This window comes from Nilaparvata lugens, chromosome 7 (genome assembly GCF_014356525.2).
Source record: "Nilaparvata lugens isolate BPH chromosome 7, ASM1435652v1, whole genome shotgun sequence".
In the NCBI taxonomy this organism is placed as follows: domain Eukaryota; kingdom Metazoa; phylum Arthropoda; class Insecta; order Hemiptera; family Delphacidae; genus Nilaparvata; species Nilaparvata lugens.
This window is the reverse complement of record NC_052510.1, coordinates 41452853-41470094: the sequence shown is the minus strand read 5'-3', so window position 1 is coordinate 41470094 and position 17242 is coordinate 41452853. Positions and strand designations below refer to the sequence as shown.

Below are 17242 nucleotides of genomic sequence, written 5' to 3'. Positions count from 1 at the left end.
AATGTGCTGTATTGAATGAATGGTATCGTTGTAATGCTATCGATAGAGGACAAGAGTTGTCAGCGGTAAACCTTGAAACTTCTGAGCCGCTCCAAATCATACTGTATTTATTAATTGAAGAAAACTTCTCACTTGATTGCACCATTTCTTCCCTTTTCAACACGATATTTCCCTGTTTCATAGATGAATAGTTTCTAGACCTACCGAACCGGCCGGAGACATCACAGCTTAGTTAGCTCTTGTTTTCGTTTTATTATAAGATCGGAAAACCGACTTGTGAGTATAAACATTCGGCATAGGCATAACATTGTTATGCCTATTATGTTTATTATGGCACAACCTGCCATAACATTGAATCCACTTTTCATGAAAAACATTATTAGCAACCTCCTGTCATTGTCACCAACAAACCCATCTTATTTAGAATCATTTTCCGTCTCACTATCGTCTGTGAGACGATTCATCGTCTAAATTGCCTACTGCATATTCCATTTTTCTATCAGTTGACCGATTTCTTATTATTGATTGTAAGAAAAGTTGTAATATTTTAAATATGAATGTACCTCCTTGAGAGACATTTATAAGTCCGGTGTCCCTGGAAACAATGTCTTTAGCACTTTCAATGGAGAAAATAATAGATGACATGGATAATTCTTCACAATATACTGTACTTTCTTAATGACCCTTCTCATTAGTTTGAAAGTTGTAGGCTATCCATGAGCGAGGTCTACTGTTCGCAGAACTACTAGTATTAAAACGGTAGTTTAGAGTTGAAGTGTAGTTGATTGGTACCAGCTGTAGATAATGGTTCCTTAGAAGACCTATACAAATAATATCATCACTCCCCTTTCATTGAGAAACTGGAAAATGTTGAAAAAAAAATTCACCTCATGAAAGAGAGTTGTTCATAATTTATTGCATTCATTAATTACCGAAGAATGAAAGAATAATTTACAATTTTTTAAATTTAGCTTAGCTTACATTCATCCTAAAATGGAAGATGGAAAGAATATGGAATTCTGTGTGATTCATCGTACATCGCATATTTCCTGGACCATCTATTGACAATCATCAACTATGAAAACATTGAATTCATCTTTGAAACACTGATTTATCTATCTATATATATTTTTTAATTTAACACTTTACTGATAGATATTACTACTAATTGATTGAGAAGAATATGTCTTCGGAATAATGAATGCTGCATGACTAAGCACATAGAAAGTCCGCATTGAGATGTAAATGAAAATATTAATTGTCAGATAAAATTCATGATTCACCAAATAAAGTCAAGTGTGACATGAGATACATTGACTTTTTGGCGGTGAGAAGTTCGCCGGGTAAGCTAGTTGTCTATTAAGAAAGTTTTCAATGTGATTTTTGATGGCAATAACATTTGAATTTGAAAAAGAATTATCAACAAACTCCTAACCAAAGAAAATATCTGTGCTCTGTTCTAATCGAAATGTATGAGACTTCATATACAGCTGATAGAAGGCTCAAACCGAACTGGCAAAGCATACAACAATGGAACAAACTCGCGCTCTCGACCACCGCAAGATTGATTCGATCAGCTGATTGATAAGATTATTTTAAGCTTTCCAATGATGACAACATATGTTAGAATATCATGTGTCAATTATCTTAGTTCTATGTGGCGTTCACCTTACCATGTTCATAACCTTACTTAATATGATCCTTTTCATCCTTTGAAACCCTTAGAGACAAAATATCTCGAAATCCGTTCTTAGTGCGCGTCTAGCATGTTTGAAGAATATTTGTGCAAAGTTCTAAGTCTGTAGGCCAATTAGTTTGAGCTGTAGTGTTATTTTAAATCAAAATTTTCGAAAAATGCCCTTCCCTGTGCACCTGATCGAAATTTTTCTGCATAGATCTATTTTTTTTCGTAGCTGAACAAAAAAGTTCCTCATGACTTTGATGTGCAATGAACGGTTGAAAAATACAACATATTTTGGGGGCCCCAGCTCCCTCAGAGGGAAAAATTTCTAAAAATCCTTTCTTAGTGGATGTTTTGAGGCTACCATGAACAATTGTGCAAAATTTCAAGTTTTTAAGCTCAGTAGTTTGGGCTGTGGTGTGATTTCAGTCTGTCGGGGCTTAGCCTTTTATAGATAATAGAAGAAGAAGATAAAATAAATAAAGATAATGTGTTGCAAATGGCCAGTAGAATTAAACAGATTTTCAATTTAATAATGTCTCTTCCAGTTGTATCGAATCGTTTTCATCTGTGATCTAAAAATTAATACAATAGTTGTCAGCTAGCAACTTTAAATTAAACTGGAAACATTCGTATTCATTTAAAGTCATAATATTCAGAAATTAATTTTATTTTGTCAAAGAGTAAAGCATTTCCAAATATAGCTTTGATAATTGGTTCTGTATGAACAAATAATGAATATGAATAACAGAATAAATAATAATATTAAAACCACTTTCTTTGAATTGTCAACTCTTATAAAATTGTATTGTTAAACTTATACTTCATTTTTTACAGGAATATCTATTTGGGAGAAACGTTCTCCAGCTATATTTGTGTACATAACGCCAGTAGCCAAGCAGCGAAGGACGTCACATTGAAGGTTACTGTTTATTTAGTGAGATTCAAGTTTTAAAGTCAGCACCTGATTAGCATTGATTTGTTTCCCTTGTCTGTCTCTATAGAAAGCATATATCCTCTTCTAACTCTACGCACCATTCCCAAATCGTTTGTAGGCTATTAATAAATGTAATAAACTACCAGAATATTCCATCTCTATGAAAATTAATTATTCAATCATGAAACGATTTATATTATTTTTGGAGTATTCTATATTTTATTGGTGAATATCATCCTTTTTTAGATATGATTAATCACCTAACCACTATTAACAAGAATCAACAATTTATATCAGATCAGACTTACTGGGATAACTTCAATTACAGCGATCTACTATGGAAAGTAGTGGGAGAAGAAACGTGACAACTATGCATTCCTATCATCATTACTGACTTTATGACGTGAATCTCACTATCAGCTTACTAATCTCACTATAATCTCTTATCTCTTTATAATATCACTATAGCTTTTCGATCAGAAAATTCCCAATAATTTCATGTTAAGGCCCCACTATGGTAAATATTATCAAAGGTCATCCAGTTGATCAACACTCTTGTCTTTTTTCACAACAATAACAATGACTTTTTTCCATTCTATGTCTATTTGAAAAATAGTAGGGCTATAGTCTATTCAATAATCTATATATATAAAAGCGAAATGGCACTCACTGACTGACTGACTGACTGACTCACTCACTCACTCACTCACTCACTCACTCACTCACTCACTCGCATAACTAAAAATCGACCGGACTAAAAACGTTCAAATTTGGTAGGTATGTTCAGTTGGCCCTTTAGAGGCGCACTAAGAAATCTTTTGGCAATATTTTAACTCTAAGGGTTGTTTTTAAGGATTTAAAGTTCGTCTTTTAGCATGTATATTCTTCTTCTCCCAATCTCTTAATTATAATTGAAATTTCCATATCATATGTTACTATAGAACTATAATCTAGATAGAGTACCTCTTCGAAACAGTTGTTAACTGGCAACTAAATTAATAATTTTGTCAGGTTGGCATTAAGTTGAGTTGACTTTGTTAGGTTGGCACCAAGTTGAAGATTTAAATGCATTTATCGCGGAAAAATTGATTGAGCACTGCTACTTCAATCCTGGAAATATTATATTACTAGCCGTCAGTCTCGCTTCGCTCGCCATATCTGTTTAGCCAGACGTTTAGTCTGGACCCCCGACTGGATTGTCCTAACATATGATAAAAATGCTCAAATGAAAAATGCAGGCGAGCGAAGCGAGCCTGCTGATCTCATTCTTGGACGATCCATTCGGGGGTCCAGGGGGCGGAGCCCCCTGGCTAGACGGATATGGCGAGCGAAGCGAGCCTGACGGCTAGTAATATATAAGGAGATGGATATACAAATGAATCGGTCAGATCAGAAACCACATGAGTTACTATTTTAGCAAAAATGAGTTTATGATGAAAATGGACTGTACAATAGAAGCTTTATCACTTGTGTCAGAAACAACATCAGTCACATTCACTCTTCACTGAGAAATGGCATCATAAAAATCACAGTGGGTGCAGAAAGCACATGAGTCGTTGACTCATGTTGATTCTGTTCTGAAGAGAGTTGCTTTGTAGAGCGCGCTGCTATTATTCCTGCCTACACACAGCTGCCAGCGTGCCAGCCTTTATAACCTATTTTCAACATTTGCTCAGACAGTGTCATTACTTATTGTTTTGAAGTGATATTTTCTTTGAATTTGATATTTTAAACAATATATATATTTTAAACAATATATTATGTTTTTATAATGTTTTTTTATATTTTTTACCTCCCATATATTATTGATTATAGAATGCATCATGAATAAAAAGTACATTATTTCTCCCATTATTGATTTGCTTGTTAAAATGAAATTCATTTTATGCATAAGATTAATTTTTCATTCCAACCTTTGGTTTCTGAAAATTTTTCTTAGGAATGTATTCATCAATAATTATTTATGAAAAATTACACACATGTTTGCAAAAAAATGTAACCAAGAGTGAAAATCAACTGTTATTATACAAATAAAATTAGTTTCAAGCTGTCACCTTTAGTTTTTTTGTTGAATTATGTCTTCCTTTGGGTGTTTAGTGCAGAAACCACATGAGTCAAGCTTTGTTTTTTATTTAAAAAAATTAAATTTGTGTTGTTCTGTTCAATTTTTCATGAATAAAGCTCAAAGATGGTATAATAAAGTAATATTAACCATAAAAATATTTACATACTTATTTATTTATTTAAGAGCTGGATAGTTTTTTGTGTCTCCTGAAAAATTCAGAAAATGTGACTCATGTGCTTTCTGATCTCACCGATTCAAATATACACATCACTGAATAACGAATTTTTGTTCGTACGTGTTGTTTTGTCGTTCAGCGACAGGTTTGTCGTTGAAAATGGAAAGCTCATGTCTTGTGGATGCTGGAGCAAGACAGCATTTAAAGAGGTGGTCTTCTGATTTTATATCACCACAGTCGCAGTGCGAGTCAATCTGCCTTCAGGCTGTTCCATTTTCTTTTGAAATATGAATAACAAAACCTATTGACAAAATAACATAAGAAACAATCGCTTTAATCTAAGGCCAGCTACTTCTGTTACGTCTCATCAGGTATTTTTGACTAAAGGCGAACATCCTTTTGTAACAGCTGACCTACAAGAAAATATGAACCACTGCTCACCTGCGTCGGACTTGACTGGTGCAAATGGTCCGGTTTTCGACGGGAAATGTTTAAAGAAATGGAAGAGACTTTAGAAGGTGGCATTCTTCTACCAAGTGTCATTGGTTGTTCAATAATCTCTTATCATATATGATTAATTTATAACTGAAATAAGTTGTTCTTGTCATGCTTCTTCATGATTTATGATTCATAATTCCAACAATCTATTTTAATTCCAGGCTGACTTGCAGACGAACTCTCTGCGTATCCCATTATGCGGCAACCAGGCAGATCTGACGGCACGTGATCTAGATCCTGGTCAAACTCTCGATGAAGTCATTCATCATGAGGTCAAGGAGGTCGGCACTCATATGTGAGTACAAAATATGTATCATTCAAAGAGTATAATTTTATACGTTCATAAAGTTGAAATTGAGTTTAATTAATAAACTGTACGGTCCTTGACATTCTTAAGTTATCCCTTTGACATGTCCGTCTCTACTAGTTCCTCAAAACTTGCTAAAAAATTACCAATCTCAATACAGTTCAAATAAAATAATCTACTTGTACAGGGAGGAGTTGTAGGCAGTCAAACCTCACTATTTCAATTGAGATTGGAACTTTCCCAGAAATAACTTTCCAGTCATTTTTTCCAATCTCTTTGAACCGCCAATAATTCCAAATTCCATGTAAATGCTCTATTAGTAAAAATGCTCATAATCCAATTCTCTACTGCTTTATTTGTTAACAATAGTGACATTTTATCTCGATTATAAACAATAGATTGTGTTTTTACTATGTTTTTGTTCATTATTAAAAATTTTTGACTGGTATTCACTCGCAAGTAGTGTTCACGAATTATTTATCTCTCAACTTTCAGATTGGTGTGTGAAGTGACCTACTCGCCTCTCACCCTGACAAGCAACCGGACTTCATTTCGCAAATTCTTCAAGTTTCAAGTTCTCAAGCCTCTTGATGTAAAGACCAAATTATACACTGCTGAGGTACGTCATGAGAAAAATCAAAGATATGTGTGCTATTCACATATTATGTGTGGTTCTATTTCTTAGTTTGATGGAATTTAGTTCCTCGAATATCTATTGTTCATGCATGGAATTATCATTTTATTCTATTGGATGGTTGATGTTAGAAAATTTCTCAATATGAATGCTTAGGTGTAGGCATAATTTTGAAATATTGTCTAGCGATTATTCCCTTGTATTGAGAGTTTTATCGAAAGACTTGAATGATATTGACAGATGAGATTACAAAACAATGTAACAAATAAAAATAATTGATTATTCAGATATTTAGAAGAAAGTTATGTTTCTATATCAGAAGTATATAGTGTATTCCAGTAATCCAGTTATTCATTTTTGAAGTGAAAATTGTTGTGTTGTGAACTTAACCCTACTTTGAACATTCTATTAAATTACATTTATAGATATAAGAGGTTTTGGGCTGGCGCATGTTTTTTCATTCCGATATTGTAATTTCGATTTATTGTATCCATCCATTGAATAAATAAAATAATATGAGTTTCAATATTTACCTCAATCGCATTATAATATTTTTAATTCTACTATGTAAATTTTAAAGCCTTGTGCCATATTCAAAAATGCTTAAAAATATATATTTCACTAGATCGGACAAATTTAATTATTGAAACAAAACTATCTTTTACGATCGGCTTCAGAACATAATTATACTTCTCTAAAAAATGTTCATAGATTTTCAATGTTATTTTTAAAATTAATCAATGAAATTCACAGTTTTCCCCCTATATGTGTTGGTTATATTCAACAAAGCTTATAACATTCTATTTTCAGTAATCTGTTTCATATAATATTGTTTTTTTATGAATGAAAATATTCCAAATATACTTTGGGCTCTTTTCAAATAACATAAACTAATTTCTATTGTTCGTACTTATCAATTTACATTTTTGATTCCTTATACTTTCCAACTTCTTCTCCTCTTATCATCTTTCTTTCTAAATGCCATCCTCATTTATTCACTGGTCTTCTCTATCCTGTTTTTTTCTGTCTTCTCTCTGTCTTTTCTTTGTATTGCACTGTTTTCTCTCTCTTCTTACTCTTCTCTTTCTCTGTTTTATCTCTGCTGTTTGTTTGTTTGTTGGCATCTTCATCTCTCGAATGACTGCATGCTGGTCTTCATCTCAACTCAATCTGCGCATGTTTTTCACTTCGAAAGGAACGTATCGTAAGTTCAAAAAACATCGGTTGCAATTAGAGTTAGCTTGTGTGTGTTCTCTAGATTTCTATGTGTATACTTTCGTATTTATTATTCGATTCCATAGTTCAGTCTTTTCAGTAAAAGATGAAATCGTTCCTTTCCAATCATATTTAGTGTTTGTTCAAATTAGTATTGAAGGAGAAGTTGAGTTTAAAGGTAGGAAGGACGCATAGAATGTTTAAAAACATCGGTTTCAGTCAAGTCTCTCTTTTCAATTGTGCTCAGCTGACCAGAGATGGAATACCGTAGGTTTAATGGGAGTGTTCATACTTATGCATTCTGTCAATCTGTGAATAGCCTACTCCCATTAGCACAAGTGATATCCTTTTCTTGTCCAGCAGAGCAGAAATCTCATCATTTTCACTGACTGTAACGTGCATTCACCATAGGAATATCGTGTTACGTTTTGTTTGAAATTAAGCTTATCAATAGCTTAATATTATAATACTAGGTGTTTGTTCCAATCAACGTTATAGCATAGACCAACTAAACTAGTTAGATCTGTGGTTATAGTAGAAGTCCTTAAAAAACGTTTTGTCTGCTTCAAATGCATCAGTTCTAGTTAGTGTTATTTTGTTTTTGTTTTCTAAAGGTGTAGAATATTTCCAGTTTTAGAAATGTTAAAAATATTCTATTCACATTCTAAATCCACAATCTTGAACAAAACGTATCACTTGAATGTGAATTGGAACGAACACTGTTGTAAAAAGAAAAATATACTGTGAATAATAAACATGTGCAGAAGCGGAGAATATAATTTGAATTTACGTTGTTTATGTCCAGTTATTTCAACTAGCCTACGTCTCTCCATAGAGAAAACATCAATTATAGATTTGAGGAAACATCACTTTCCTACTTTTCCTATTCAATGATTATTCCTTCATCATGTCTTGGAAGACATTGAATAGTTATGGTTATACTAAAGTCATAAGGAACAATTTATTAACAAAATTTGACACAGTGAGTACTTTGGACTTGATGATAAACGCTCTCCTCATTTAGATCATCAATATGATCTGTCTATTGTATTTTCAATAAGATTATCGTACTTTCATTGAGGAGGTTATAATTTTCCTGTTTAAGTCTTCATTGAGTACCGGTAACACACATATTTTTTTCTTGAAATAATTTATTTTATTTTGTTATCCTTACATTTCAAAGTTATGGTGGTTTTAATAACAAAATTTTAAAACCAATTCAAAAAACAGCGTTAATAACAAGAAATTCACCACAAACAATTATTAAAAATGCATATTCCATGATAAAATAGTAAATCAACAATTGAATATTGAGTGATGATTGGTTAATTTTGTCTGTTGAACAGTCTGATGAAGTGTATCTAGAGGCTCAGGTGCAAAATATCACACTGGGACCAATCAGCCTTGAAAAGGTTGCTCTCGAGTCATCACATCTGTTCACAGGTAATTTTTGAAATCTGCAGTTTTTTCATATTATTCTCATTTATTTTAAATCTAATACAGAAATCTCAGAACCTCCCATCAACTTCACAATGTGACCAATCCATGTTTAGAGAATTTTTAAAAGAATCATGATTTCAACTCGAGCTCAAACCAAGTTTTTGTATCAGATTCGAGGTCGTATTCTGTATTCCAAGTTCACAATTTTTATCATTCCAATTGATGTAATTTAGACATTCTATCAATTCAAATACAAAACGAAAGTAATTTTTATCCATATTCTTACGTCAGGTCTCATATGATATTATTCTTTCTGCTTCATTAAATGCATCCGCTTTTATTTCAATGAGATATTATTTTAGTCACCATTGAATACCATTTATAAGTTTAAAAATAGCTCTCTGGTGGTTCGAAACCCAGCTTTCAGCTCAATCTGAAGGTTCAATCATCTCTTATCATCGTCATTCCCATTACATACGCACAAGCCTGGAGCTTGTGTGAGCATGACCATCAGTAAAAACAACAACCATTGTACTGTTGTGAATGAACTATTCATTGGCATGAAATTTTTATGAGATTTGATAGGTTTCAAGCTCAAAATAGTCCAATAATTTTCGTTTTCCATTTGCAGTGAATGCTCTAAACACGAAACCAGACCCAGATGCATCGTCAGTTTTCGGCGACGTGAATGTGGTTCCGCAGGGAGCATGCCATCAGTTCCTCTACTGCCTGCTTCCTCAGGTCATTACGCTATAACAAATCTATAATTACCACTTGAATAGTCTGAATAGGTAAAATTGACACTTGAACCTAGAGATCGGGAACTAAAATTTTTTAATACAGTATTCTGTTTCCTGTTTTTATTTTTTTTCTACTAATTACTCCTCCTTACTCTTACTACATTCATGGCACTCCACACTACTTGATAATCCATACACTACTTACTATTACTTGTACAAATTTGTTAGCAGCAAATTATACTTCCGTTATTCAGTCTCTTTGTTATAGTTAGACTTGAGTATATTTCTAAAGATTTGTATCAAGAATATTTCTTTGCGTATAGAATAATTGAGAATAATAATTTTTATCTCCATCCAGATGTATACAAAAGAACAAGAAACAATTATATAAAATAATATTGAATACACTGTATAAATAGTTAATTGATAGCTAATGTAGAAAAAACAAAATATCACTTCTGCACACACAAACATCTGAAAGGAAATAATTAGGTACTCCCGTGGCAAAGGCCTTCATGGGAGTCCCAGCACAAAGAATTAAACCAGAAACACTCTCATAAATTATAAAATATAAATATCTTAGTGGAAGAAAACTCCATTCTTTGAATAATGGATATGAACTTGCTTCTCGCTATGAGCTTGCGGTGCTTCTCAGCCAAGGTCCTCATGTCCTACAATAAGTGATTTGATAGTGGAATAGTGTGCACCACCCCATACTGCGATTCCATATTGTAGTCTGCTTTCTATGAGCGCGTAATATAGAGAGCGTAAAATATATTCAGGAAAGAGATGGCGGATGTGATATTAATTCCGACTTATTGAATTGAGGTGATTTCTCAGTTTAGCAATATGCTGACATCATGTAGGTAAGGCTTGAGCTCATAATTACTCCAAGGTATTTTTTTCAATTTCAGTTATGGAATTGTATTTACAATTTATGAGGAATATTATGCAATGGAATACACAAATTAGGTCTAGCAGCATCTTTAACATTTGATCGCAGCTCATCAACTATTATTTGAACTTTTTTGCATTTAGTTATAAGGAATTTGATTGAAACCATGAGATTGTAGATCTTCCGTGAGCATTTAAACTAATTGGTCTTTTCTATCAGCACAATAGCTCAGCACGGTATCACCGGCAAATGTAGTTATGGCTCCATGGAGGTCACTGTTGCAATAATATAGACAAGAAATAACTTAGCGGAAAGTCCTGATCCCTGAGGTACACAGCAAGTAATAGGCATTTTATCATTAAGGACTATTATGAATATAACTCAAGTTTTTCCATAATCTGTTTGTCCTAGTTATGTAAACAAGTATGATTCTTTTGTGGATATGAGCGAGAAAAAAACTCTCAATCTCTACCCAAATCTGGAAAATTAACAGATTCATTTTTCATTCATGCATTCATTCTTCTTCTCATTCTTATTTTGTCTTCATTCATTTTCATGATGTACTCTTTTATAGAAAGACGATAATAGCACGTATGTTTGTTACAAGTATTAAGATTGTTCGTAAATAGTCTGTGGGTTTCACTTGTCTCCACTCTACATTTTACAATTTACGCTATATATCTCCATAAGGGAACCCTACCTCTCATGCTCATTAACAGACGTAAAGTGTTTTTGGGGGTCTCCATTTATCTGATTAGTTATTACAATAAAACAACTACTACTATTATCCAGTTTTATTCTGTACTAAAATGTGTTTTACGAGTTTTTAAATATTTTGTGGGAATGAACTAATCGATTGGTTACCGATCAACGCAAATTCACCTTTGTCTTCAATAGTATCGTTTCTGTTACAGCCGCAGCTGATAGGCGACCAACGGCTGTTGAGCGGTGCCACGAATATAGGCAAACTGGACATAGTGTGGCGATCCAATCTGGGCGAACGGGGTCGGCTGCAGACCAGTCAATTGCAGAGGATTGTCAGTACTTTCCACATTAATTTTGTTTATCATATTCAAATTAATCGTGTTTCTCAAATTTGAATATATTTTTTTTTAATTCAATTGCTCTAGAAACTAGTGATGGGTATCGATAATGTTTGATGTTTAAAAACATTGATGTTTCAACATCAAAGTTTTTAACATTGATGTTTACTGTTCGATGTTTTTCACTTATCGATGGTTTTACCTAGACATCGGTCATCCGATGTTTTTCTCAACTAAAAAGTAAAAACAATTCTAATGTTTTAATTCAAGTTTTTTTAAATTCTTCTTGTTTAAAGAGGATTATCTTGAGAGGAAGAGTTTTTTGTATCCTTAAATAGTGTCATGTCAATTCCATAATTGAGTACCACAAGTCCAAAATTTCTGAAATTCCAGTTAGTAACTGTTAAATATTGGAACAATAGCTTCAGCAAAAATTGTAGTCACTTTAGAAGTATTTTTGTACTTTAAGTATTTCGAAATTTATGAAAAATATATACCAATAACTTAATCAACTTCCGAAATAATTGAGTTCCAATCTATACCAAAATAATAAACTAATACTCTGTAAGTTTATTAACAGAAGTGATGTGGGTTCAATCACATTGATTTCACTCTGTTATATCATTTTTAAAAGAATAGATGTAAAGTATCGTATACTGTACATTTATATAATTTCCACTGTATTAATATTATTACTAGTAAAAATCTATTCATCCATCGTTTCTGACATGTCTTTTGAGTATTTATTCATTCAAAATTATTTGATCATTCTTATCATCCATTTAATAAAAAAGTAATATTATAAGTTCAACTTTATTCTCTTTACAAAATTTGAACAGAAGAATACTGTCTTAATTTGTTTTATAAAAAACAAATATTCTAGGATATTGGATGTTCTTCATTAAATTCTATTAAAAAGCCTATCAATCTCCATTGCTGAACGTGGTTTTTGTTTAGAGTGGGTTTTGAACTCCCTCAGTCTATACGGAATTTTGCCCGGCGCCAATCAATTACTATGAATTGATAAAATACACTGTACTATGATTTCACTCACTGTATTTATACTTATATTTCACTCACTGAACTAATATTAGAAGAAAAAGATAGAGAAAGAGATAGATCAAGGTCGTGTGTAAGGGAATGTATGAAGTGGAAGGCAAAACAAAGGTTAATTATGAGTTTACTAGTACTTCTGTGAACAGAATTTCCAAAAACCTTGTATATATGTCGATGCACAATTTAAAAAGGAACATACCTGTCAAATTTCATGAAAATCTATTACCGTGTTTCGCCGTAAATGCGCAACATATAAACATATAAACATATAAACATATAAACATATAAACATATAAACATATAAACATATGAACATTTAAACATTAAGAGAAATGCCAAACCCTCGCCTTGAATCTTGAAACACTTTGTTTGGTCAATTAATGAACTTCAAATTGAAATTAATTTATAAAAAATTGATCAAAAATATAGTAATGATTAGAAATAAATCACTATAGTATAATTGAAGTCTGAAACCAAAGACTCACTCCTACACTGAACACTGCCCAAAATCCAAGAGACTAAGAGAGACTCACCCTCGCAAGACATGGTCTGCCTGCTTATATACTAGCACCACACTTCTCCACCCCTCATCACCATTCGCCCTCTAGCTCCGCCTACACTCAAATTCTTCAGCCTAATATTCAGCTTACAAACTTAATTCAAATATCAATTTAAATTTACTATAATGTTTATTAAGATATATCGTTTTAAACTATGACTTCCCTTCATTATTAAAACAAATGATATCATACATTTTACCAATATTTAAACTCTGAAGTTTGGATACTGACAATTGAATACATACTCATCGAATTTGATCAATACAGTAATCAATCTTATAAATCTAATATTGAAAATACTTCAATAATAAATACATGAAATGAAGAACAAGATACAATGTCATACAGTACATCATTACAATTGAATTGAATAAATCAAATTAATAAGATAATTATTAATTAAGCAGGTTTCTCATACTCATTGTATAACTATACTAATTGTCAACATGTTTCAATCAAACATACCTAATTCTATTCACAAATTTACCCTTAGCCTAAGAATCCAGATTCAACTAACTTACCTAGCTTATAATATAATTATTAAATTATAATTCATTGTACAACATATACTTTTTGAATACTTTATACATAGCCTAACCTACTTCATGACCTAATTTATATAGACATCTACTGATATCATGTTTATTCAAATAATTGCTTCAATAATATTTATTTGCTAACCATGTGGTAAAATTGTAGCATATGCTAACCACGTGGTTACATTGTAAACTAAATAATATCTATATTCTACTACTCTCCTAACTATATATCTATATTGCTGTACACCATCTACATATACCTGCCATCAACTTATGCTATAGCTATATACAAGGGTTAACACAAAACACATTGCGCCATGTGGTTTATATTGTAAGCGTGCCTGTGCCTGTGCCTGTGAATAACGTTAAGAATATTGTTAGCAAGTTTCTAGGAAAGAATTAATTCTTTTTCAAACTATTATGAAAAGAATAATGACCCCTGTCCTCTGGCTAGGTAGGCTATTCAAATGTATTCTCAATTGTTTCGAGAAACGGTTCTTTTTATTATTCTAGCTCTCGAGCGTCCATACTCTTACAATACAATATGTTCAGAGCACGTGTTACAACAAATAACAGAAATCCACAATTTTTCAATTTTAGGAGAGCACTTGGTCGCCATTTGTGGCTCATCTGATTACCTACAAACAATTTATAATCTTTCAGTTTGGCTGCTGCCAATATATAATATTTCTTTATTGTTAACTACTTCTCAAAAACTCTGTCCCTTTCTTTTACACATAAATTAAAAAGAGATTGATTTTCTCTATCTGAGTTACTCTCAAAGTGCATTTTTGTTTCTGCGGAAATTTCCGCAGTCGACGACGACAAGCATTGTTGACATGTATATTGTCCAAATTTCAAGTGTACTAAAACAGCTGATTCAAAAACTTCTCATTGTTTGTGTTTATTATTCTAGAATCAAACATTTCTAATAATATCACCATATTGTCATTTAAAAGTATAAATGTATTATCTCAACCTCTCCCATTAAAACATAATTGAATATAATGTTTTAGGTTATTTAGACAAATTGAAATCTACCCAATCTGAGATCCTCACCCTGTCGTGGTCGACGACGGCATTTACGCACAAAGGAAACTAGGAATGAGTATCGATACATCGATGTTTCAACATCAAACATCGATGTTTTTAACATCGATGTTTACTGTTCGATGTTTTTCACTTATCGATGGTTTTACCTAGACATCGGTCATCCGATGTTTTTCCCAACTAAAAAGTATAAAACAATATTATTCTAATTTTTTAATTTGATACAAGTTTTTTTTTATTTTTTTGTTTGGAGTGGATTATCTTGAGAGCAATAAATAATAGTAACAGAATTACAATCATTATCTCTATCATATTTAGTGCAGTATTCTGTTTAGTGTTTTTTGTGAATATAGATCACTCTTGTGAAAGATCTCGCATAAGTTTTGATTTCCTGCAGATTGCTATTTTTATTTTTCAATCAGGCTCTCTGTATTTTTATGTGAGACTGTTGGATACTCTTGAAGATTTACATTACTTCTGTGGCTCGTGTCAAGGTTAGATAGTTAGTTATTTAGAATTGAATAAGAGGTCGGATTCTTCGTTTCTTAGGAAGAAAGAGTTTTTTCTTACTACAATTATTTCCTCAACATGTGTTTAACACTAATTAATCTAGCTCTGGAAAAGAGGTCCTCGTATTGTAAGGAGTGCAGATATCCATATAAAAAAACTTAATCCATTTTCATTTTCTAAAAAATCTATTGAATGAAAACGATATGAGTATCAATGATTGCTAAAATTAGCTTAGGGTGAAATTTCAAAACCGAATCCTCAAGGATATCCCGAGAGGTTTCAGACTAAACCATGAAGATGAAAAACCTTGTGAACTAGAGTTGATGTATCTTTCTAGTCACAACCTGACTTCAATTATTCAAAGACTGTTACTTGAATACCACAAGTCCAAAATTGCTGTGATTCCAGTTAGTAACTGTTGAAATATTGGAACAATAGCTCCAGATAAAATTGTAGAAGCTCTTTTTGTGCTCTACAATCTGAGATCAGGTATAGCGATCTATCTCATATTCCAGGTACACCTGACAACAATGCTCCTTGTATTGTGAAAAACACCTAATTTTCAGCTTCAAGCATCATAACCAACTACATTGTCCTCACATTGATATTTCGCACAACGACATAAGTTCTTGAGATTATGTTCTATGAGAATCACCCGTAAGATACACTTCATTTCATTATTTCCTAGTGGAGAGGCGCGCTTAAGGACACCTCAAGGATCAAAATTTTAAACACATAACTTTTGACACAATGATCAGATTTCATCGTACTACACTTCATCCTTCTCGGTTCGTCACGGTGGTACAAAATTATGCATAATAAGTCAAATTCGGTCGAAAAATGGAAAATTTATTGTTGAGTGTACTTAAGCCCATATTCCAATACACAGAAAATGACCAATTTCTATATTCAAAGTTGCATGTCTTGTGAAATACTTCTGATAAAATTTCCAAATCTAGTGAGAATGTGAAAATTGTCCCCCTCTACCCACTCCAATAAATAATACTTTCGATTCCAAAACAATTTGGAAGTTAAGATTTTAAAAATGGCGATTTCAGTTTTTCATTTTTTTCGTAATTTTACTGTTGATCAAGAGTTTCTAAAACGAGTCTGATACATCATAGAAACTTACGATTGATTACAAATTGTAGTAAATTCATCCTCTACGAGCTCAGTTGCCTAAAATCCATCTTGAATCACTTTTCGCTATCATAGAACTTCCAAAACCGTTAATATGAGAAAAATATCTACAATTTCCGGATTTTTTCAAATCTCACTCTACGAACATATTTTTTCATGAATTGTTTACAGCAGGTGAAATAGAAAATTGTATTGTACATTTCAAGATCATGTAATAATTTTTATAATAAGGGGTCACATAACAGAAGATACCAGGAGTTACCGAGATACATAGCTTTGAATATAGAAATTGGCCATTTCTTATGTATTGAATATGAATAAGTACCTACACTCAACAATAAGTTTTCTATTTTTTAACCGAATTTGACTGTTGATGCATGACTTTGAACCGCCTTGGCGAGCCGAGAAGAATGAAGTGTAGTCCGATGAAATCTGAGCATTGTGTCAAAAGTAAATTATAAGTGTTTGAAATTTTGCTCCTTGAGGTGTCCTTAAGCGTGCCTCTACTAGGAAATACTGAAATTAAGTGCATCTAACGGGTGATTCTTACCCAAGAACTTATGTCATTGTGCGAAATATCAATGTGAGGACAAAGTAGATGGTGATGATGGTTGAAGCTGAAAATGAGGTGTTTTCCACAATACAAGGAGCATTGTTGTCAGGTGTACCTGGAAATCTATATGACATAGAGCGCTCTACCTGATCTCAGATTTTAGAGCACAAAAATACGCCTAGAGGGATTTTGAAATATACATCT

At 32.5% G+C, this 17242-nt stretch overlaps 1 protein-coding gene across 2 annotated transcripts in view; it reads left to right on the top strand.

Moving 5' to 3' along the window:
* LOC111048697 (trafficking protein particle complex subunit 13) overlaps positions 1 to 17242 on the top strand; it is an 80084-nt gene that overhangs the window by 44239 nt on the left and 18603 nt on the right. Inside the window, exons 3-9 of one of the 2 annotated variants that reach the window (XM_039432801.1) lie at positions 2519 to 2603; positions 5518 to 5651; positions 6159 to 6282; positions 7493 to 7501; positions 8859 to 8955; positions 9584 to 9693; positions 11502 to 11624. In XM_039432801.1, coding sequence (XP_039288735.1) covers positions 2519 to 2603; positions 5518 to 5651; positions 6159 to 6282; positions 7493 to 7501; positions 8859 to 8955; positions 9584 to 9693; positions 11502 to 11624 — 682 coding nt within the window. The remainder of the gene's footprint in view (positions 1 to 2518; positions 2604 to 5517; positions 5652 to 6158; positions 6283 to 7492; positions 7502 to 8858; positions 8956 to 9583; positions 9694 to 11501; positions 11625 to 17242) is intronic. The other variant, XM_039432802.1, reaches the window with a different exon arrangement.